This window comes from Cervus elaphus, chromosome 20 (assembly GCF_910594005.1).
Source record: "Cervus elaphus chromosome 20, mCerEla1.1, whole genome shotgun sequence".
NCBI classification, from domain to species: Eukaryota; Metazoa; Chordata; class Mammalia; order Artiodactyla; family Cervidae; genus Cervus; species Cervus elaphus.
In genome coordinates, this window is record NC_057834.1 from 125,980,567 (window position 1) to 126,004,124 (window position 23,558).

At 36.8% G+C, this 23,558-nt stretch overlaps 1 protein-coding gene across 2 annotated transcripts in view; it reads right to left on the reverse strand.

Moving 5' to 3' along the window:
- Window positions 1–261: 261 nt before the first annotated feature.
- The window catches only part of RLF (RLF zinc finger), a 78,328-nt gene continuing 55,031 nt past the window's right edge, over window positions 262–23,558 (reverse strand). For both annotated transcript variants that reach the window (XM_043875807.1, XM_043875808.1), the window contains 3 exons: window positions 14,863–14,999; window positions 9,891–10,032; window positions 262–5,380 (listed from right to left, as the gene is read on the reverse strand). In XM_043875807.1, the coding sequence (XP_043731742.1) occupies window positions 731–5,380; window positions 9,891–10,032; window positions 14,863–14,999 (4,929 nt within the window). In that variant the 3' untranslated portion in view covers window positions 262–730. The remainder of the gene's footprint in view (window positions 5,381–9,890; window positions 10,033–14,862; window positions 15,000–23,558) is intronic.

Here is a 23,558-nt window from a genome sequence, read left to right on the forward strand (position 1 = left end):
GCCTGGCATACCCTCTCCTTTCTACCTGAAAAACTCCTGAACATCCTCTTCCAGGAGCTACCTTGACTCCCAGAGTTAATTACTCTATCTCAGAATTTTCTTTCCACAAAATTTTTAAGACAACAGTCATTCAAAAGGAAGCTTGATCTGAACGGTTTGGTTAATAACCAAGGTAAAATATAAGTGCACATTTCAGAAAATATATGTGCAATTCCAATTCATGTGTGGCATGAAAACTCATTATGAGTAAACGAAAAAAAATGGGTGAAAAATTGTAATTTATTGAAACTCAACTCAAAAAATATAAGATGCTGTAGTGTACAATATATTACACAAAGCACCCTCAGGTGCACATTCAAGTCAAGTAAGAACTCCATATCCCTTTCCCTAGCCCTCCCACCCTGGGATCTTAGTATCTGTTCCATATACAATCATGCACACTTAATTTGAAAAAGGAAGCCCCGATATATTTTGATGTATTAATTAGCACCAAACAAGAATACAGTTCCATTTTTTAATAAAACAAAAACAAAAAACCCAATCAATAAACCAACTGGAGAGCTAATGGACTCAGCCAATACTGCTGACATAGATATTATACATTCATGTAAATACACAGCCTATTCTACCCTAAACGACGGTGTGGCTGGTTCTCAGCCTTTGTTCAAGTTGGCAATTGTCCCCATGTTGCAGTGCTGGAGCCAGTCTGTTTCTAAAACAAAATTGCTATTTAGGAACTTCCTACACAAAGCTCATCTGTCTTTTTTGTTGGAAACAAGTCTAAAATTGGTGTGGAAAACTTAGATCTTTCAAGGACAACCACTGGCCGAAGATAATGAAGCTGTTTTAAGGCAAGTTCTCCACAGTCTGTTAATGCTTTGTCCAATACGACCCTCAGGTTTTCCAAGGAGGGAACTGTTGTCGTCTCAGCTACTATTAAAGGTGGGATTGCAGTCAGGTTCTCATGAATTGCAGAGTCACTGGAAGAATGAGGTATGTCAACTTCAGGGTCATTGTCATTCACCAAATTATTTGCCATAACACTCCCTGTTAAGTCATTACAGGGTTGTGAAGAATTATTTAATGTTAAGTGCTCTGAAGGCTCCCAATCATCAAAATCATCTTCTTTCTCTTCACTTTCCTGAATAAATTTCAGAAATGAAGATTCAAATCCCATAGGTTTATAAGTCTTCAAATCAAATGACCTGGGCTGTGGATGCTTCCTGAAAGTCTCTTTTGGAACATGGGTTGAATTTTTTACAGTGTTTTCTTGCCCTGAACTTTGCTGCCCAGTTTCCGAGTCTTTGATCCTTGGTAAAGGCAGCTGGAAACTTGTGAAATAAGTCCCACTTTCAGTCCCATCAGGATTAGGAATGGAATTTTCTATTTTACAAGGAGGAGGATGAACTATATTACACTGTTCCAAAGAAGTGGTTTCTGAACTATGGTTACATTTCAGAGTTCCTCTGTAGAGCAGAGAATCCGCATCAAAAACTGGGCTGCTCTCTGTACATCCTTTCTGCCCTCCGTCCCTTTCACCTGGATGGAGGGGATCAGCGGTCTGGACAGGCACGCCAGTGTCACCTCGGGGATGGCTGTGCTGGGTGAGCTCTGATTCACAGCCTCTATCTTCTTCTTTCTTTATGTAGGGCTCTGCTTCAGAAGTGGGCTCCTCCTTAATTTTGGTACCGTACTTAACACACATGACAAGGTTTTCCATCTGTTGCTCTAGGTAGGCACTACTCATCTGATGGGTGCGCTTGTAATGCCTCACTATGCTGCTCTCCAACTTCACCACAGACAAGCACCCCTGAACCATGCAGGGGTACTGCGTGTGCTCAGAATGCTCCACGCACATGTGGAGGGCTTCAGCTCTCGTTTTAAAACTAATCGGAGCTTTCTTGTCTTTGATTAAGCCACACTTTTTAGCCTTGGCATTAAACGATCTCCTGGTCGTCTGATGTTCGTGCCCCTGAGGGTGAGTTGTCTGACACACCTTTTCACTCCGTAGTAGCCTTTCATTTGCCACTTTCTGGCTTCTAAACAGATCATCGTAATAGTCCTTATGTCGGTAATATACATGTTGAGAATAATTACTGCGATGGGTGAAAATCTGGCCACAGCCATTAAGATCACAATGAATTTCATAGTCTGAATGTATTTCTCCTTCAATGTTATGCTGTTCCATCAAGTGGTGCTTCAACTTGCTGAATGTATAAAAAACAGCAGGGCACTGAGGCTGGTTACAGGAAAATCTGGCCACTGACTCAGCTTCAGCGAGCACTTTCGGCTCTTCAATGTGGTCTAGGTTATGAGAGTCACTACAGTGCTTCGCAAGAGCTTTGGAACACAGGAAGCGTTTGTTACATTCCTTATACTTGCAGGCGAATATCTTTTTACACTTGACAAGCTCCCTTTTGGTTCTTGCTTTGTCTTTCTCCAAACATAACTGCTCTTTGTTGTACTGATGTACAGTCCTGTAATGGCGGATCAAGCCTTTGAGATTGGTGAAGGAGGAGTTGCAAGTTTTATGAATACAATGGAATGGTTTGTGGTATTTATTCAAAATGTAGCAGAGATTTCCTTTAGCAACAGTTCTCCTGCTACCTCTACCCTCTCTTCCTTCTCCTTCTTCTCTATGGCTGCCTATTGGTGATGAGAGATCAGATATTTTACTTTCTGTTTCTTCACAGGATGACTCCAAATCTGTTTCCGAACTGCACTCATCCTTTTTAGAATGACAGTGTGGCTTCTCAGAGTTACCACTGGGATCACCTCCATGTTCTGCAGGACAATCAACTTTCAACCTATCTACTGAGCACGGGCCTTCATGATCACATTTTTCATTATCTAATAGTTTTTGAGTTACTCTGTCGCTGCCAATTTGATGTTTATTTTTATAATGAATCCTAAGGTGTGTTTTTCTCGTAAATGACCTTTGGCAAATATGACACTGGAACGGGGAATACCGATGCTGAAACATGGTTAACTGAAGGACTTTTTCTTTTGAATAATTATGTTTTTTAAGATAATGCATTAACAACGCCTCTCTAGTCACAAATTCGTATTTGCATCCTTGAAGCTCACAGAAAAAAGGCTTGGCTGCCAACTGTGCCAGGTACTGACTTGGCATATTTTCATCTTGATTCTGAAAATTAAGATCTGAGATTGTAGCTGAAACTGCTTGAAGAGACTTAGCACCACTGGATGGGTACCCCTGCAATGACCCTGAGAAAGATCCATGGGTTATTGAGTTTTTCAAGCTTAAATGTTTTAAGCGTAACAGAAGTTCCAACATGGTATCCTCTGTACAGGGCCTTTTAGATGCACAGATGGAGGCTTCTGAGGAATAGCCTTGATGTTCTCGTTTACATTTAGTATGGATATTGTGATCCAGACCTTCATCTGGGGAGTCACTGTTTGTATCTGAGCTGGGTTTAGGTTCTGCATCAAACTTTTCAGTCGTTGGATTGTGTTCATTACCCAAACAGGGAAAGAGATCCTTTGTCTTTACCTTTTTGGGTTTGAAATGGTATGGATGAACCTTCCTTAGGTGCTTCTGCATGCCTCTTGCGTTTTTGTATGTGGAACCACAGCCATCAAAACCACAGGTAAACTTACTCCCATCAAAACAAACCGCTACATTGGAACATTTCTCCTTTAAACTGGAGGGCACAAAAACTTTTTCATGAGTTAATAATATATCCTGCATGGTTTCAGAGTGATCCAGCGTGTCAATCAACTCTTCATTCATGGAAGCTGAAGAGCTATGACTTAACTGATCACTAGAATTACTGTCACTGTTTTCTTTCAGAGTTTCTGTAGTTTCTATCTGAGAACTAGCTGATCCTGCACAGAAGAGAAGATCCTCTGGTAAATGTGACTTATCAGTTTGGTCAAGCAGATGGGGCTGATCAATACAATCCTGCTTTTCACCTGCTGCCGGCTCGAGTTTCACTGTTTTCTTCACATCTCCATTTGAACTTTCAACATTATGCATTGAGAGGTGATTCTGGTATTCAATTTTGGAATAATAGAACTTTTTACAGCCAACGAAGTTGCACGTGTAAGATGCATCCCTAAAGTGTTGTGCTTCATGGTGGTAAAGCTGTCCCAAGTCACTGAAAACAATATTACAGCCATTTAATTCACATTTATAACGCAGATCATCATGTTTTTGTTTATGGTTAAGCAGTTCGTTCACTGATCCAAACCTAGCATAGCAATCTATAGATACACACATATAAGGCTGAGGACCACAATGCACTTGTTCATGCTCTCGCAGGTGAAAAGCAGACATGAAATGTCGTCGACAATAAGTACACTTCTCTCTTCTATTTTTCATATCTAAGTAGTGCTTGGCATTTTCATCATTATTTTGGTGTTCAGCTTTAAGATGCACACTTAAGTATTTGAACTGCTTAAACACACGGGAACAGTCTGTGCCAGGACATGGGTACAAATCTCTGTCTTGTAGGTGGCAATCTTCTAATTTGCTGAATGTGACATATTCATGTGACTCTCCTTTGGCTTGTTCATTCAGTGATTGACCTTGCTCCAGGGCTGCAGAGGGGCTCTTGGGACAAATTCCCTTTTGAGAGCCTTTCAACAGTAATTTCTTTCTAGAGCGGTCCCTTCTGCTTGGTGGCATTTTAACATGTTCCATCACATGAGGAACAAATATTTCTTTTCTCTTGAATTTTTTAATGCAAACCGGACAGGTGTAAATTCCATCTTCCATATGCATCTTAGAATGATGAAGAATCCTGGCCTCTATACACTCTCGCTTACATAACAAACAGAAAAATTTATACTGAAGCCACCTCTGGTATCTTTCAGAAGAACCAATGGGTTTCTTGTCTCTCTTCTCCTTATGTTGATCTGTCATATCTCTTCTTCTATATTGTTTATCTTCTTTACCTTCCTCATAGTCACTGAGAAATGACTCTAAAACATCTGTGTCGTTAATAGACATTTCATAGCCACTTAGATCATCATCAGAATCTGAGGCTTCTTGTCCTAGAAGTTGGTGGCAGTGTCGTTTTAAAGTTTTCCAGTCCCAAAATTCAGGATCAAAAGGCCAGTGGGCTTTTAAAGCTAGTAAGAGCTCACATCGGAGAGAATTTGGAACTGGTGCATTTTCTTCATCAAATTTTTGATCTGGTTGGGAATACAGTTCTTCCAACATGTTAAATCCATCCAAACTGGGTTCAATTAAGAATTCTGTAAGTTGACAGGCTCGTCTAACTTCTAAATCTTCTGGCAAAAGACAAGCAATTGTTTTACAAACTGATGCCTTCATTTCTTCATCCTCACTTGTTCTGAGTTGAAGAGCTCTGACACATAGTAAAATCGACACCCCAAGACCAGCATCTTGTGCCTGTTAAGAAAAACAGGGAAGAAAAGGTTTTTTTTCCATTTGGAAAACTACATAAATTTGGAAACACTACATAAATTTCACTGATAAGATACACATATACACTCTTCTTAAAACTTATAAACAACAACAATGTACATTTATAGAGTATCCAACTTTATAAAGCACTGTATATTGTTATTATTTGGCCACACTGTGCAGCATGCAGGATCTTAGTTCCCCAACCAGCAATAAAACCCATGTACCCTGCAGTTGAAATGTGGAGTCTTAACCAATGGACCGCCAGGGAAGTCCCAAAGCACTGCATATTAAAGCAGTCCTTAACCCTCAAGAAATCTACCTATGTGCCAAATGTGTAAATAAAAAAGGCACATAAATTCAGAGGAGCTCAGAATAAATAAGGTCACTGAAAGATTCAAAAAAGAATTGTCTCAAGCTGGGTAGGAAGGATAGGGCTTAAATAAATGGGTTTAAGAGGAAATACATGTGTATAAGGGAGTTTAAGACTGAATTCAATTTTAAAAATTCATGTATCATGAATAACTGGGTGTTTTCAAAACCTCAAGGGTAAAATAAATGATTTTTCCATTTCCTCCAAAAAAATTAGTATTTTATAGTTACAGGTGTACTGAATCTGTTTCCCACAGAAAAACAAAAGAAAATTTCTCTATAGCAGCAGGTTCTCAGAAATCAGTCAAAAATCATGAAAAAGACCTGGTTGTATATGATAAAAGGCAAGTGCATTTAAGATGATTCTTGCTGAAAGGGTATATGAAAATAATATGAACCAAGAAAAGCAGGATCTTATGACACAGTAGCTTAAAACACGATACAGAAAAGAACAGAATTTTGAGCCAGACTCTGACTGCCTTTGAACCCCAGCTTCACAACAGTGACAAGTTCTTAACTCCTCTAAGCCTCAGTCTCCTTATCTGTAAAATGACAACTGTAGCAGCAGTATTAGATTTTCTCCTAATGTTGTTTTACAAATGAAGTAAGGCAACATAAAAGTGATTAATACAATGTTGGCACACAGTACATGTTCAACAGAATCCCATATAAAATACTTGAGGATAAATCCCACTGTTCAAACATCAATTCGCTAAGCAATTATTCTGTGTTGGGTACCATTCTAAATGCTGAACACAACGAAATAACTGCCATCAACATACAGAACTGTCATTAATCTTGGACATTATTCTGAATAAACTTTTTGCATAGATTATCCTCATTTGACTTGGCTATATCCCACATGCCCTTGATACAATATGCCAAGTCACTTCTTCAGTTTCCTGTTTAAAACCTATCAAATTATTCATATCCATCAGTTTCTTGAAAATTCAGTTCCACATTCCACACCCTAATTCTAATTTATTCACCACTCCTTTAACAAGTAACTATCTGTTCAGAATGTATAATGGTAGTTTTGTGGGGATTTTCTGGGAAAAGTATTCTTAGTGATTTCACAAATTTTACCATTTCAACTAGATTGGGCGGTTTAAGAAAGAGCAGATCTGGATTCTTTGCTGTTTACCTCACAGAGTCTTGCAAAAGGGGTTGAGTAACCTGTTAAGAACCAATGAAAGATTTTAAAACTTAATGGACTTTCTCCTCCAAGTCCTCTGTGCTCTGACTTACAAATGATAACCATTATGCCATTTGTCAAGATATCCAGGGTCTAGATCCTTACAAGTCACCATTTCTAATTTTCAGCTTCTTTATTACTAAAGAGAAGGAAATAAAACTAGACAAAATTTTGCAAAATGGTTCTAACTTGTATGTTCCACCAAAAAGAGCTCAATGGTCAAATAAACTGGCTTCAAGATTATCCCTCTTCTTATACCTTCCACTTCAAATATAACCAACATCTATATTCATTCTTCTGTCATACTACTTTTAAAAGTCTTAAGAGAGCCCCTAGATTCTCTAAAGTCATCCCTTCCAATATGAGTTTCTCAAGTCACAGAATCAAAGTTTAACAACTCCTGAGCACCTTTAACTGATTATCTGCTTTAAGCTCTTTATTTAGAGAAAATTAAAACCCAGAAAATAAGGAGGTACAAGGCCTGCCTTCCGCAAGAGACCCAATGCCCACAAAAGTTTTTCAGCATCATTAATCTTTTCCTTCCCAAGGGCTATATGTAACTGGTTGCTATGCACTAAGATCATTTCACCTCTTTCACAAAAACCAAATACCTGATTTTATCTGGTTACAGAGTCACCCAGAATAATCAGTTTATCTCCAAGCTCCCCCTTGCAGCTAGGTGACCGTGTTTGTGTATGTGTTAGAAGGAATGGGGGGAAAGGTGTGTCGTGGTCTGCTTCCCACTCTACCTGCTATCTGGAATGAAGACATTCTAGCTGGGATTGGAATAGTTAGATCTTGGAACATGAGCTGGAACCTATGTGTTAATAGCAGATAAAAGGAACCTGGGTTTCTGATATGTGGAGCCATGAAAGGATCCTTGGCCTATCTAGCTGGGTTATCGACCTGTATAGGAGAGGGAAAAACTTTTTTCTCCTTTACATCACTATCATCTGGGATATCTCCATTCACAGTAGAACTAGATCCCAAATGACAGAGGTTAGATCACCTCTTGCTTTTAAAAACCTAGAGGTGTCTCACTCAATTTGAAGGAATTCCATTTCACTCCCCTTCCACCTACCAGTCCATAGCTTTTCTACCCTTTAGGACAAATATCATAAGTAAAGATTACAGGGGGAAAATATCCTAGACTAGGATGAAAAACAAATGGGTTCTGGTTATACAAATGGACAGCAAATTCCTTGGTATGTGTCAGAAACCCACCTTCTCTAATCCTCTAACATTTTCCCATTTTTGTGGTTCCCTGAAGTAAAAAGAAATCTAAAATGACCCCCTGACCTTCACTTTTGTATAATCTCCTCACTTTGAGTATAAGCAGAACCTATAAATATGGAATTATCCTTATGACTACATTGTATGTTATATGGCAAAAGAGACCCTGCAGATGTAATTAAAGCCCCAAACCCACTGATCTTAAGACAAGTGGATTACCTGACCCAATCACTCAAGCTCTTTAAATCTAGGTCTGGAAGTCAGAGGTGAAGGAGGTCATATTTGAAGAATTCCTTGTGCCTTTGTGGCTTCAAAATGAAAGCATGAACACGAGAGTGGCTTCCAGGAGCTGAAAACAGGCTGTGGCTGACAGCCGGCAAGAAAATGAGGGTTTCAGCCCTACAACGGAAAGGAGCTGCATTCTATCAACTGTAAGAATGAGCTTAGAAGTGGACTGTCTACAGAGCCTCCAGATAAAAACTCAGCTTGGCCAACACCTCAGTTTTGACCTTGTGATGCTGAGCAGTGAACCATGCCTCACTGTGCTGGATTTCTGTCCCACAAAACTGTGAGCTAATAAATGGGTGTTGACTTTAGGGCTAAGCTGTGAGAATCTCTTATGCAGTAAGGGAAAACGGCCTTTCCTTAAAGATTTAAAAAAAAACAAAACCAAAAAAAAACCCTAAAGCCAAAACTTTTAAAAGGCCAGTTGTACCACTGATTATTTTAAACAGGCAAGTTCTGTAATTACTTGAACATGCTCCTATGATAGGGACACAACTTCATTTGTAGTGATGAGAAATAATAATCACCTAGCTTGTCTAAGTATGTAATTTGCTTCTGGTAACTGTTTTACATTTTCCTATCTTCACTGGAGAAGACTAGATACACAGTATTAGGATATGGATAGTACTAAAATAGGATACATTAAAGGAGATAGAACACATCAATGATACAACTGTGCCTTGACTTTAATATAAACAATCCTTGGATGTTGTCAAAAAAGTAACCCATAAAACATAGCCATAAACCATCATAGATACGAGTATATAGGGATCTCTGTCATTGAGTAGACACTAAAAACAAAAACCAAGCATAGCATAAGGCTCATCTAAATCTCCAGTCTTAGCATTAATTTATGGGGCCGAATTAAAAAAATAAGGTTTTATACACAGCACTTTATTTTAGGAAATATTTATTTCTTAAAAAACAAGACAAAACTAACTTGCTTCCTAATTTGCACAGAAGCTTGCAATCTGTGTACAGTCCATTCCTCTAAAACCTAGATAATCTATCACTCCATCATGAAGGAGTTAGTCATTCCATTATCAAGGAGCTGGAAAACACAATTATGCTTTCTTCACTAACAATTACTATCCTAATTTGCCAACAAACATGTCTGTATATAATACAGAACACTATTTTAGGAAAACCAGACTTATGTTGGGGTGACTGAGGGGACAATCAAGAAACAATCTTTCCTTCCTCCAGTGGTCTGTAATGTCAATCACTATTTTCCACGAAGAAAATTGTAGATTCCTAGGAAGTAAATCTGCAGAAACAGCTAGCTATGTCCAGTTCCATAATCTTATTAAACCTCATTATTTCTCATTTTCCCTTGTTGCCTGAGAAGTTCTCTCTCCACTTATTTCTTCCCTCCATAAACAATCAGCACAAAAAGCATAAATTACTCACTTCAGTTTGTATGACTCTAATCAGGCAAAATAAATGCTGCTGTGTTTTAGCTATGACACCAAACTGACGACAGCGCTCCAAAAAAGTGTCTACAGAAGGGTCGATTCTTCTTTGCAGTTTACTCCAAAAGAGAGTCAATTCCCTATTTTAAAAAAAAGAGAGAGATTATGATAAAACATTTAAAGGAACTGGTATTGCTACCCCAGTTTTTCAGTTTGTGAAAGTAAGCTGACAGTAGTGTAACAAAATCTAGAAGAACAAACTATATTCCCTATTTTTGTTGTTTAGTGGCCAAGTCATGTCTGTCTCCCTTGTGACCCCATGAACTGTAGTCTGCCAGGCGCCCCTGTCCATGGGATCTTCCAGGCAAGAACATTGGAATGGGTTGCCACCTCCCTTTCCGTATTCCCTATTGCTTCCTCTCAAACTGGTTAAATTGTTAAAAAGAATCCTCCTTGAAAACTTCCCCACTTTCTTCTTTGTGTCTGGGGAAAAATAAAAACAACAGAAGACTACTTTCTTTATGCTGACATTTTCAAAGACTTCTTTAGATCCCACCTTATCCTAAAAGGTTTTACTCCTTACACTGGTAATTATACTGACTGAATCAAGCCCTGTTCTAGTGGGCAGGGATCATCAGACATCACTATGCTGCTAACAAAGTGCATACAACTATGAAATAGTCTAATGGTATACTTCTCCATATTAATCTCATGAGAAACGCTTTTCCATCTCTAAAATGTCATAATGCTACTTAGGCCTGTATCTTGGAACGCTTAAATATTACTAATAAAATTAGTAAAGCGACACTCTTGGAAATGGCTACAATAGAAGAATCCCACAAATATACAAAGAAAATCTTGAAAAGAATAAGTTACATAAAAGCACTGAATGGGTTCAGAGAAAACTCTCAAGAAAAAGCACTAGAAACTCAAAACCATCCAGGATAGAAATGAGTTGGAATGTGAATATGAAATGTGAATGCAAGGAAAGTTACTTAGCAAAACAAAAGAGAAATGTTATCATTTTCTCATACTTTTAAGGAGGTAACTGGCATTTGGATATGGTAAAATTCTTACATAGATACAAGATAGACCAGCTATGAAAATAGCTACCAGGCAAGAAATTGGGATGACTGTTCATTTTTAAACTTACAAGACTGTTTTACGCATATGTTTATCTTACTAACAAACTTTAGAAAATGGAGAATTACATATGCTCAGAGTACTTACTGAAATATATGTACATGAAATCTATGCTATTAGAAAAGAAAAAATCATCAAAGCTAGTGAAATCTGATTATAAAGATAAAAGGGTAAAGAATATCTACTATCTAAAATTCATCAACTAGCTAGAAGTTTAAAGTTAGGCAAATTTGATAAAGTGATAAAAGGCAGGTTGAGAATTAAAATGTCTCAAAATATTTTTTTAATAAATAAGAATGTGTGGGGTCTGATTTATTCCAAATTAAGTATTTCAAACTCTAGTTATCTTAACTCCAAATAACCATGATCAAAAAAGAGAATTTCTATCATGTATTTTATATCTGTATACATATTTCCACAGTTTCAATTCAACAATTTAAAACTACTATTGCCCTCCCAAACATAGAAACATGCCTGAAACCATGACAACTAGTGGATTACTTACTAGTGAGAAAGTCAAGACGTCACTTTAACCATCCATTCAAATCTACATACCCAAATAATGAACTACCACCAGCAACTTATAGTCTCCTGGATCATACATGTACTAGGATAATACTTCTTTAATCACTATAATGATGTGATCTTTTTAAATAGACAATCATTAAAGAATATACTGAAAATGATTCTACTGTATGGATACTTCCAATGCTCAGATGATTTACTTTACCTTCAAATTAGGTCACTGCCTACCTCAAAATAACAAATTACATACAAATTTATAAAAATTGGAAAGGAAATTTAAAGGAAAAACTGGCAGACTTCTATCTACCAAATAAGAACTTTAAACTATGTTTCTACAAAGCAGGAAGGAGGCCCATGATGTCACACTGTGATCCAGAATTTAGACATTTTAGAAGCAAGGTAAAGACAACTTTGTGGAATTAAGGAATGGCAACCCCCTAAAAAGAGCTCCTGGAAAGGCTGATTCTCATGACCTTTTTTCATCCTTTAAAAATTTCAGTTAAATATTAATAAAACATATGGATATCCTGGATCTGATCTTTGCCACGTGCTAAGGACTGACCTGTAAATTAGACAACATATATGAAGACCCTGGTATATCCATCACAGTCTAGTTGAGAGAGAAAAGACATGAAATTACATCTGAAGAAACATAAATATATAACACACAAGATTTAAGCTCACAGGTGCTACAGAAACCAAAGGTCAACGTATCAAACACTAACTGAAAGTTTAGAGTGGAGATTAAAGTTCAACTTTAAATGATTTTATTTTCAGAGTAGCAGTGGTAACTACACACCTGTATATACACTGTCCCATTAAAATGGTTACCTTTCTCACTTGCGTGGCTACTCTAATTACATTACCACTGCCAAACAGCGATAGGGAACTCACTCCTTCAGCCCTTCCCTGACTTTTGTAAACAGCCAAAAATTTTTTGTGGCCAAGCTTAATGAATAAGCTAAGTGATATACCTTTTGAGATCAATAATATGGTAACCACTATAAAGTAATAAGATTTATTGCAATTTGTTAAGCATCTCTGAAGGAAATTTCTAAAAGAATAAAAAAGTTTGGGCGACAGTTACATAGTTTACCTTTCAACTATCTCCAAAGGTAATGAAATTTAAGAACGACACTTTATAAATTCTAGTATATGTATTTAAAAATAAGTGACTGGTTTTATTATCATATTCCAACTTTACTGTTGCTGATAAAATGCCAATTAACATTTTTTTTTCTTTTTCTAGACAAATACTCCCATATAGCCTACTATCTTCAACAACAGGAACATCTTGATCATAACAAAAGAATCTAATCTATTTGAACAGAACTCCTGGGATTTATTTTCCTTAGTAAAATTCAGTTTTTATGTCATGGCTATTCTAACTCCAGTATCTACTAACTTACCACCCACCCACCTCCCTCCAAATAGAAAAGTGAAAAAAATACTTTAAAATTCTAAAATTTTATATTCTATTTCCTTCTGAAATGCTTGGAAGAAGCTTACTTTTAACAAAGTGTGAAGTGATTTAAGATTTTCTTTCCTTTCCTTTACTCATTACAGCTCCTCAGGAGGCCAACAAGAGGGAAATCCCTGTTAATCCCTTCCTGCTGCAGAAGAAGAGCATTAATCCTAGCCCCATTAGGGAAACAAGGGAAGCTGTATCAAGAATATTACAAGAACCATGTGACTACAGTTTAAAAAACTCTTTATAATCTGTAACACATCCCCTATGTGGCTTAATGTGATTTCTTTGCACTAAAAACCTAGCTGTAGCTAGCTGATATTACTCCTTATAGGCAAAGAAAATAACTATAAAAGAAAAAATGCCTATATTCATTATAGGCAAGGAAAATAACTATAAAAAGGAAAAAATGGGGGTTGCTCCACAAATAAATAAATACATCTGCTTTACTGAGGTTAAATCTCTAATTTCTTATGCATGAAAAGCAAACAAATCCTTCTACTTGATAGTGATCAAAAATATCACTGCTCTGCTAAAATTTCTTTTTACTTACATAATTTCTTTTGGTTAGCTAATAAAAATGCCCACAATGATTATTACAAAATACAGTGAAGTCCTGTCCCACTACCTCCTCCCTCCTCATAGGAGATGTAACTCTAGCATAGAGGACGTGGTAGCAGAAGACTGCCATTTGAATTCTGGCCCTGTGTCAAGAAAACAACCGTATGAGGAGCCAAAAACCCTGGGCTTCGCTCTGTGACTTCAGCCCTGAGACCATGGGCAACTGAAGACTTCCAGAATTCCTTTGATCCTCCACTCCCTTATCTGTACAGTGATTACTATGAGGACTGGGTGAGATAATTTATGGAACACAAATAATATTTCTACATAAATTAGTAAATAAAAAGAAATACAGTAACATAAAAAATGCTAACAGCTATAAAACTTTACAAATATATACAGATGCTCCAGAGGGAGAGCAATAAGGGCTAAAGTATATATAAAAGGCTTTACTGGGTTTTCCTATAAACAAAATGCTTATTTCCAACTTCAAGCCATCCTTAAGAGCTCTTCTAATCAAGATGATGCAAATCCAACCAATCCATTCTTTGAATACTACCTCCTCTCTAACACCCTGCTTAAATACTGGTATACACTGAGCACCTTTCTCTAATACCTTATAGCTCATCCATACCACTAATCTGATACTTACTGACAGAGTGTTACATTTTAGAGGTTTGTCCTGCTGTCCTAAATAGCTTCAATACAGTTAGGATGAAAGAACCACGGGTTACACCTTACTGTTTCCTTTTTAGCAACTAAGTACTCTGTATGCAAACAAGACATAAACTGAATTAAAACCAAATAATGCAATTTTGCTGAACAGTACTAAAGTTGCAAAAAAGATTACTATTCAAAAGGATTTCCCTCTCTAGTGCAAGTTTGACCTAGAAACCTAGATAATTAGTGAGTTTCCAAATATGAGGGTGAAAGTGACTACCAGAAGATGTGAAATAAATGTAAAGGATAACAAACCAACACCTATTTGGTTCATACTGCCATAATTTTATCTTCAAAGAAGAAGATTTACATTGAAGTTAACAGACAACCCTCCATGAAATAATCAAGAGGAGTTCAGACTTTTCACTCTTTCTTTATTTTTGGACTCAATATTTTTAATTAAATGGTTTAGCTTGTAAGTGAGATTTAATTCTCATGTCATCATTTAATCCACTTAGACTTTAAGTTTGAAACAAACCAATGTTTTAACATAAACCCTAAACGCTATACTATGTACTAACGAATAAAGGGAATAAAAACTAAATATACTTACCAAGAACAATATACACTTGCAGTTTGGAGCTGCTGGGTAAGGTAAGTCGTACAAAGAACAAATGCTGTATTATCCTGACCCTCAGATTCCAGATTACATATGATGTCTAGTATTTCCTTGCAGTCGACCTTTGCAATCTATCAAAAATGAGATGACTAAGTCAAAAAGAAAATGGTGACTTTTCTGTAAATTTTGTTATATAACATGAAGCTTCTTTATGTAACATTTTCTATCTTTGATAATTCATGAGGCAAGAATTAGAGGCGTATAATTTTCTTCTACTAATGGCTGAGTCTGCTGGAATATTTCATATAAGAAATTATTAAACAGAAGAAAACAGACACTATGAGGAAGTTCCACTGCAGTCCCAACACATATAAAAACATTTTTGTAGAGTTAAAAAAAAATTAGTCATGAACACTGTTACTATATAAAAGAATCAAACTATGCATAACTTCAGGTTATTTTCACCTGAAGTACCATCATCTTTTTTTTCCCTTGTTTTTTGTTTCTTTCTTGTTCAATTTTATTCAAGTCACTCAAGTTACAGAAAGAAAAATACCATGCTTACCCTTACTCCCAGTAGGGCTAAAGGAGGACTGCTGAGAAACTGTTTTAAATATAAATGCTATGGTAACATATTGTTTTCTCATATAATTAAGGAAAAAGTATTTTGTATAAATGAGTTTTTCACACAACTAAAACACTTTCAGAAACACATCTTTTATACTTATACTATTTATAGGAATCTTAAAAAACCAATCTCGGAGCAAATAAGTATAATTTTCTGGGGATCTTTTTGTATCGTGGTAAAACAGGAGATTAAGACTTGTAAAGAATCTTTCTCAGTCTATTTTACCCTTTTCCTGTCTTAATAAACAGGATATGGAGAACATAATCTATTTCATGACTGTGTCAGCACTATAAATGTCAATTATACTAGGCACCAACCACACAAAACAATGATACTTTAAGGACAAATGACGTGTATTATCAAGGCAAATGAAGCATATAGTTTAGCTCATCTCTGGTATTTCTAAGTCTCTAATTTCATGAGTTCAGGATTATGTACATCTTGTTCAAAACTCAGCATTTATCAGTGTCCAAAACATAAAGACACCTAGTAAATATGTGCTAATAAATGGAATAAATGAAATCAGGTCTAACCAGGATAAACAGATCATTTTTAAAAAGTGAATCTTATTTCTGTGTTTTTTAATCTTTTCAAGGACCATCCAATGACATAATAAGCAGTGCAATACAGTGGTTAAAAGCAATTATTGTAGAGCCAGGCTGTATACATCCTCTTCCCAGCTCTATAGCTTCTAGCTGTATGAACCTAGATAAGTTATGTAACTTCTCAGTAACTTACTGCCTCTTTCCTCATCTATCAAATGGGAATAACAGAACGTCCCTCATAGTTATTACAAGAATTGTATGCTTCAGTACAGCACAGTGACTACAGTTAATACCACCATACTGCATATCTGAAATTTGCTAAGAGTATATGTCAATTATATCTCAATTTTTAAAGATGTGGTACATGTGCCTATTAAAGTCAGAGTTAAAACTTTTCATTAAGAGTAAATAACAAAAAATTGTTTTCATAAAACATAAATTTTAAAAAGAAAAAAGAAAGTGAACCTTGGGATACTAGAAAGTAATTAAAAAGATCATTCTCAGATGCAAAAATCACTTGATGCAAATTTATATCTAATGAGTGTTGGGAGGGAAAGTTGTTAAAGCCTAAACATAATTAAATTCAGGTTTCAAGGAAAAAAATAAAATCATACATTATGAAAATGGAATTCCATGTCCTCTACCATAGCTGAATCAATCAGAAGGGTCATCCAGAGACGAAATGCCCAGAACAGAGCCACTTAAAATTGTGCTGGCTAAAGGATCAAAATAAGGATTCCACAGCAAGTAATGAGAGTTGCTCCAGAGTCACCACCACCACCACCTACCCTCCACACCATGTTAAAGCTCATGTTGAAAACCAAGAACTCTAACATTCAATTTTCGCAGCAGTATAAAATCTCCAAGCTGAGAAATAGCACAAGAAGCTCTCTACTGCCAGGCATATACATTAGAATGGAAAAAAATACAAGCTGTATTTCTAGAATATTTTTATTCACTTCAAATAATTTTACTGTAATGTCTTATTTTATCAACATGGTAAGATCTGTAACATTAGCAAGGCAGATGGTATACTTACTTCACACAAAAAAATGAGCCTAAGACAGACTGTTTCTTGTCTCAAGTCAACTGTGGTAAACATAGTGAAAAACTAATCTCATATGTCATTTTACTCCTAAAGGGAAATCCTTCAATTTTGAAAGGGTACATTTCAGAGATATACAGGCTTTCATCCTTTGGAACCAAAGTGTTTAGAACAGTAACAGTGTCTAATAGGCCAGAACAGTCCCTCCTCCTCTCGCCTAACCAATCCTCCTCCTCCTCCAACATCCAATTGAAACTCTTTTTCCATTATCAAGTCTCCACTCAGATTTCTCTAGCATCCAGTGATCTGTTGCCCTGCCCTGAATTCACAGCATGTTGTCAACACTTTTAATTGGGCTATTTTTAATTCTACTGAGTCAACCATTAAACTAGTGATTCACATTGGCCTTTATCATTTCTTATTCTACCTTTTCGCATGATTTTACTTTGGCCCTCCAACTAGATGATGAACTCTTTGAGGAGAAGAGCAGTCTTATAAATGATATCCAAAATTGTCTGTGCACTAAATCTGGTCAGAAGGAAAATGTACGTATCCTTCAGTCAAAGTAGTGCTATTTACAAAATACTTATATACTGTGCTAGACATTGGGGATACAAGTCATTTTTGCCCTCGTGTAACTCACAGGGATAATAAATAAGATTATACTGCATGTTTTGGAGAAGGAAATGGCAACCCACTCCAGTATTTTTGCCTGGAGAATCCCATGGACAGAGGAGCCTGGTGGGCTACAGTCCATGGGGTCACAAGAGTTGGACCTGGCTTATCGACTAAACCACCAATGTGGTAGAAGTATGTTTTGAATGATGTTTTGTTGCTGAAATGGCTCTAAATTTGCAAGTCATTACTTTAGAATTTGATTAGTTCTTCTGAAGCACTACGCTTACCATGACCCCTGTGCTTCTTATTCTGGTGTGTACATCACAATATTCACTTCTCCCCAAGGATAAATAATTGAGAGAAATGATAAAGAACTTAATAACTGAGAGAAGTGATAAAGAACTTAATAATGCTCTCCCTATAAAATAAACTAATAATCACAGAGAAAAAAAAAAAAAAGATTATACTGCATGTTAAAGACTACACTGGGGGTGTACAGAGTATTTTTCAAATACCTTTTGTCAGAAAAATCTAACTGAAATTTGGGGGGAAGGATTTGAAAACAACTTTTTGAATGAAGTCACAACTGATATGTGAATTAAAAGAATGCATAGGAATAAGCTATGAGAAAAAGTAGAGAGAAATAAGAAAAATTTCCAGACAGGAAGAAAAAGACATGCAAGGGCCTAAAAGTGAGCATGGTCCTGAAGGAACAGAGATATTTCAATATAACCGAGTAACAGAGCAGCACTGCTGGGACAGCAAATCCAGCGAGTTCCCAGGAAAAGAAGCACTTTTGTTCTTCAGCATCTCAGGGCCTTCTGAGTCTGCCACAGGGTGCTGTGGTAACCACGCCCCTGCACTGGACTAATCTCCAGCAATTTCTCAAACTGACTTCCAACTTTTCTCCAAAAGCTATACATTTCCAGTAAATTTTAAATACTAACATTCTTTTGGTTTGTGTTCAACACTGACATTTACCTTACATTTTAGAATACAACTATATGCCTGATAATGAGTCTTCTAACACAAGGTCCATAACACCCAAGCACATGCTTGGGTTAAGCCTGTTAAGCCGCTTCAGTTGTGTCCGAGTCTCTGTGACCCTATGGACTGTAGCCCACCAGGCTTCTCTGTCCATGGGATTCTCCAGGCAAGAATACTGGAGTGGGTTGCCATTTCCTCCTCCAGGGGATCTTGCCAACCAGGTATCGAACCTGCATCTCTTATGTTTCCTGCATTGGCAGGTTAAGTTCTTTACCATTAGCGCCACCTGGGAAGCCAAGTACATAATTTTAACACATGTTCTTTTCTTATTCATGAACTTGATAGTTTTACTTCCATTCAGGTTTTTATTGAGAAAGTAGCACTATTTTATGGTGGGCCTATTTAATAGCAGAATTATTTTAACCTTCTGATTAAGAACTCATTTGCCTCACACACACCTATCTAGGCTATTAACACTGGAACATCCTTCTAGCCTTACTTTCCACTTTCATTTTACTAAGTAATAAACAAATCTGACTGTGTCTGTTACATGTCCTCCCTTACAGGCTCTAAACCCCCAAAAAGCCAATACCATGCCCTCACTTTGTACTTTTACCCACCAACCCCCTAAATGCCTGCCTCAGGATCATTGTTCAACAAATAAACACCAGTTAACTTTTTTCTTAGGGTGGGGGTAAAGAGAATCTTAGCATTTTGCCCCAAATACCTGCATTTTCTTGAATGTAGAGGAAATGTGGAAATATGACAAAAAAATTAAGATGACATACTTTTTAACACCTCATTAGTAATACAGTTATATTACTTGTCCCCAGCTACTGCAATAAAAAGCTTAAAAGCACACTAAAAATAAAATACATGCCACAAAATACTTATCAGCTAAAGTAAATTAAAACGAAGGTCACTGACAAGATTTAGAGAATTTCAATCAGTATCTAGAAATACTTTGTACCTTGACAGGTATTGAAATATCTTTCTTATTCTTAAATATGAATCTTATTTCTGGGTTTACATTTTATAGCTATTAAGACAAGTATAACACATGCATCAAATAATAATTAAATCTTTGTTTACTATTTATCTTATCCACTAGAATACATGTTTCAGGAGGGCAAAAATTTATTTCATTCACTACTGTATCTTCAGTGTACAACAGTGCCAGGTACATGAAGGAATATCAATAAATATTTGTTGGAATGAAAGATAACTACAAGATAAACAAGTAAGTGCCCACAAAGTGGCAGGATAAGTGGGAAAGATGGAAAACAAGCAGCACAATGTGGACTGGAGTGAGCAAAGAAGGGCTTAAGAAAAACAGCTCTTCAGGGGATACCAGTGTCTAGATGGACAAAGGTGTGAATGACCCCTCAAAAGTTGCCAGAATGAGCACACAAACAAATGTGAGAGTAGTCACGGCATATGAGGGGAGGAGGATTATCTGATAAAACTGTAAAGAGTGATATTTACACTTAGCTGGCACTCAGTGAAAGAAAAGTTGAATTAATAAGTAAAATTAGAGACTTAGGATGGGTTTCCCTGGTAGCTCAGCTGGTAAAGAATCCGCCTGCAAAGAGGAGACCCCGGTTTGATTCCTGGGCTGGGAATCGAACCCAGTGCTACCCACTCCAGTATTCTTGCCTGGAGAATCCCCACGGACAATGCCCTGGCAGGCTACAGTCCCCCGGGTTGCAAAGAGTCGGACACAACCGAGCACACAGCACAGACAGGACAGCTCCTCGGCACCAGGAGGCGTCGTGGATAGGGCCACGCCACAGGGCTGTGCGGGTTCACACTGCATGCGGGCGACTGGCTAAGGAGGGTAAGAGGTGCTAAAGTTCACGTGTGGCACTTCCTCTTAGAACTGAGACCTCTGAAAGGCAATCACGTGAGATAGGGGGACAGCGGAGCACGGTATTTCTTGCTGATTTCCATAAAAGTACCTATAGGCTAATGCTAGTGGAGACTCAAGGACATGGGATTTATCCTTTGTGTTTTATGGGGAATCAGAGGATTTTGCTGTTACTGTTTTTCTGGATATACACCTGAAAGGGATGACTGGAATTCAGCATAGTTTTTAGTATGATTAACTTATATTTATTAATTTCTCCTGCTTATAAAAATATTTATATTAGAAAACCAGAAAAACGTAAGACCTTACACCTCAATAATAACTGTTAAAAATATAGTGAGTTTTAATCGCGTATTCTGTCTATATACACTAACTACATAGCATGGGTTCAATACATGACTACTGCAAATATGTAGCTATTCAAGAGAAAGGTCGGATTATGTTGATTGTATATTTGTTCTTTTATCCTAATGTTCTGTTGTGACTTAAGAGTTTTTTTTATCAGTTCACAAGACAGAAAGGAGAATGTAAACAGATTATCGAGGCAGAGACAGCAATAAGATGTGAAGAAAAAAAGCATTGTGAAAGTAATAATAATGATGATAATATTTCTAAACCTTATACAACATTACATATGTCATATACTGCTCTACAAATTTATATAAACTATTACATCTACACAACAGTCCTACAATGTAGATAAACTACTGTTATCCCTATTTATAGATTACAAAACTTGAAGCACAGAGAGATTAGGTAACTTGACAAAAGTTTTATAGGTAGTACACATCCCTAGATCTATCCCAGGTGGTCTGGCTCTAGAGTCCATACTCTTGGCCACTATGCTCTATTGAGATGCTTTAAGGGTAGAACTGACAATACACTATTACCAAATAGAAAGGAAACTATATTCCCAACTGTTTGCTCTTTGAAGGCAAGGAATATGATGATTGTTTTATGTCTAGACATTTACTGAATTGAAATGAACTGACAGCAAAACCAGCCTAGAACTTAGAAGCATCTGAAAGACTACTCAGGCTCATTCATTATACACCATGTTTTCACCTTAAGCTTCTTCCAAACCCTAAATAGTCTCCTCAGATTTTTCCTTATCAAGATTTACCTCATAAAGTCTGATAAACTTAATGATACAAAAATATAAATCGTGCAGAAACATTATTAATGACATTTAAATATACCAGAATCAAAACTTTGTGGATTAAAAAAAAAAAAAAAAAAAAACTTTGTGGATAAAGGCTAATGTTGGAAACTCAGGTGTCAAAGACAAAAAACATAACACTTTACCATATGAATTTTATAGATAATGGTTATATACTTCCCTGCCAGCCCTGGTGCTGAATAAGGAATAAAAACAAAGAGTTGAACTTGACAAGAATAATGTCTAAAAATTCTCCTGTGGCAAAGCACTTAGAAATCCTGGATAAAACACAACTAATATGTTTCTTAAATACACAGTTGAAAACTCAAGAAAGAAGTGTGAATGGACAACTGCCTTAACTTGCTGGGGTTGTTGGTAATTTCACTAAGAGGCTTGGGTTTTACAAGTCGTGTTTAGATGATAAAGCTTGAACCTGAGGACAGGAAGTTGGCACTGAGCCCTTCAGCATATGGTTGGAACTCCTGAAGAGCTAAAAACTCAGAGAAAGTACAGACTAAAAAAAAGTGGAGGAACAGGGATATAACAGGAAAATATGTTGGTCCATCTCACCCTGGTTCTGGTAGGACCAAAAAGTCTTTGGGAATTTTAATCTGTCCTCATTCAAACTAGCAGTCTGATATAATACTATTCTGTTTGTCTAAAAAATCCAAACTGAGAAAAACAAAATAAAAAGAAGATTCTGGCTGGTAATATCTTTGAATCACCTGGTAGAAGAAAATGTAAAAATGATTTATAGAGACACATGCTAACCAAGGCCTGTGAAAATTTTCAGACATAAAGCATTCCCTACCCCCATCCATCCCACCAAAACTGATGCTCACAATCCCAAACTATAAGAAGCACAAATAAACAAGCCACTCCAGAAGTGTCACCACACACAATAAACGGCAGATGTAGACTCCTGAGAATTTCAGATAACAGAACACACAGCACAAAGACTGAAGCCTATCATGGACTTTGGTTGGTTTAAAAAATGAAGTAAGGAACTAGGAATAAAACCACCATATGACCCAGCAATCCTACTCCTAGGCACATACCCTGAGGAAACCAAAACTGGAAGACACACATGTATCCCATTGTTCACTGCAGCACTATTTACAATAGCTAGAACATGGAAGCAACCTAGATGTCCACTGACAGATGAATGAATAAAGAAGTTGTATATATACACAATGGAATACTACTCAGCCATAAAAAGGAACACACCTGAGTCAGTTCTAATGAGGTGGATGAACCTAGAACCTATTATACAGAGTGAAGTGAATCAGAAAGAGATACATAAATAATGTAGTCTAACACATATATACGGAATCTAGAAAAATGGTACTGAAGAATTTATTTACAGGGCAACAACGGAGAAACAGACATAGAGAACAGACTTATGGACAGGGGGAGAGGGTGAGATATATGGAAAGAGTAACATGGAAACATATTACCATATGTAAAATAGATAGCCAAGGGGAATCTGCTGTTTATCTCAGGAAACTCAAACAGAGGCTGTGTATCAACCTAGAGGGGTGGGATGGGGAAGGAGATGGAGGGAGTTTTCAAAGGGAGGGTATACCTATGGCTGATTCATGTTGAGGTTTGACAGAAAACAGCAAAATTCTGTAAAGCCATTATCCTTCAATAAAAAATAATTTTAAAAAATTAATAAGGACAATATGAGTTTGATAATAATTTGGGGAAAAATAGAGACAAAAACATCTAGGAACCTTAAATGCATATTGTTAAGTGAAAGAAGTCAATCTGAAAAGGCTACATAATGTATGATTCCAACTACATGATATTCCAGAAAAGGTAAAACTATGGAGGCAGTA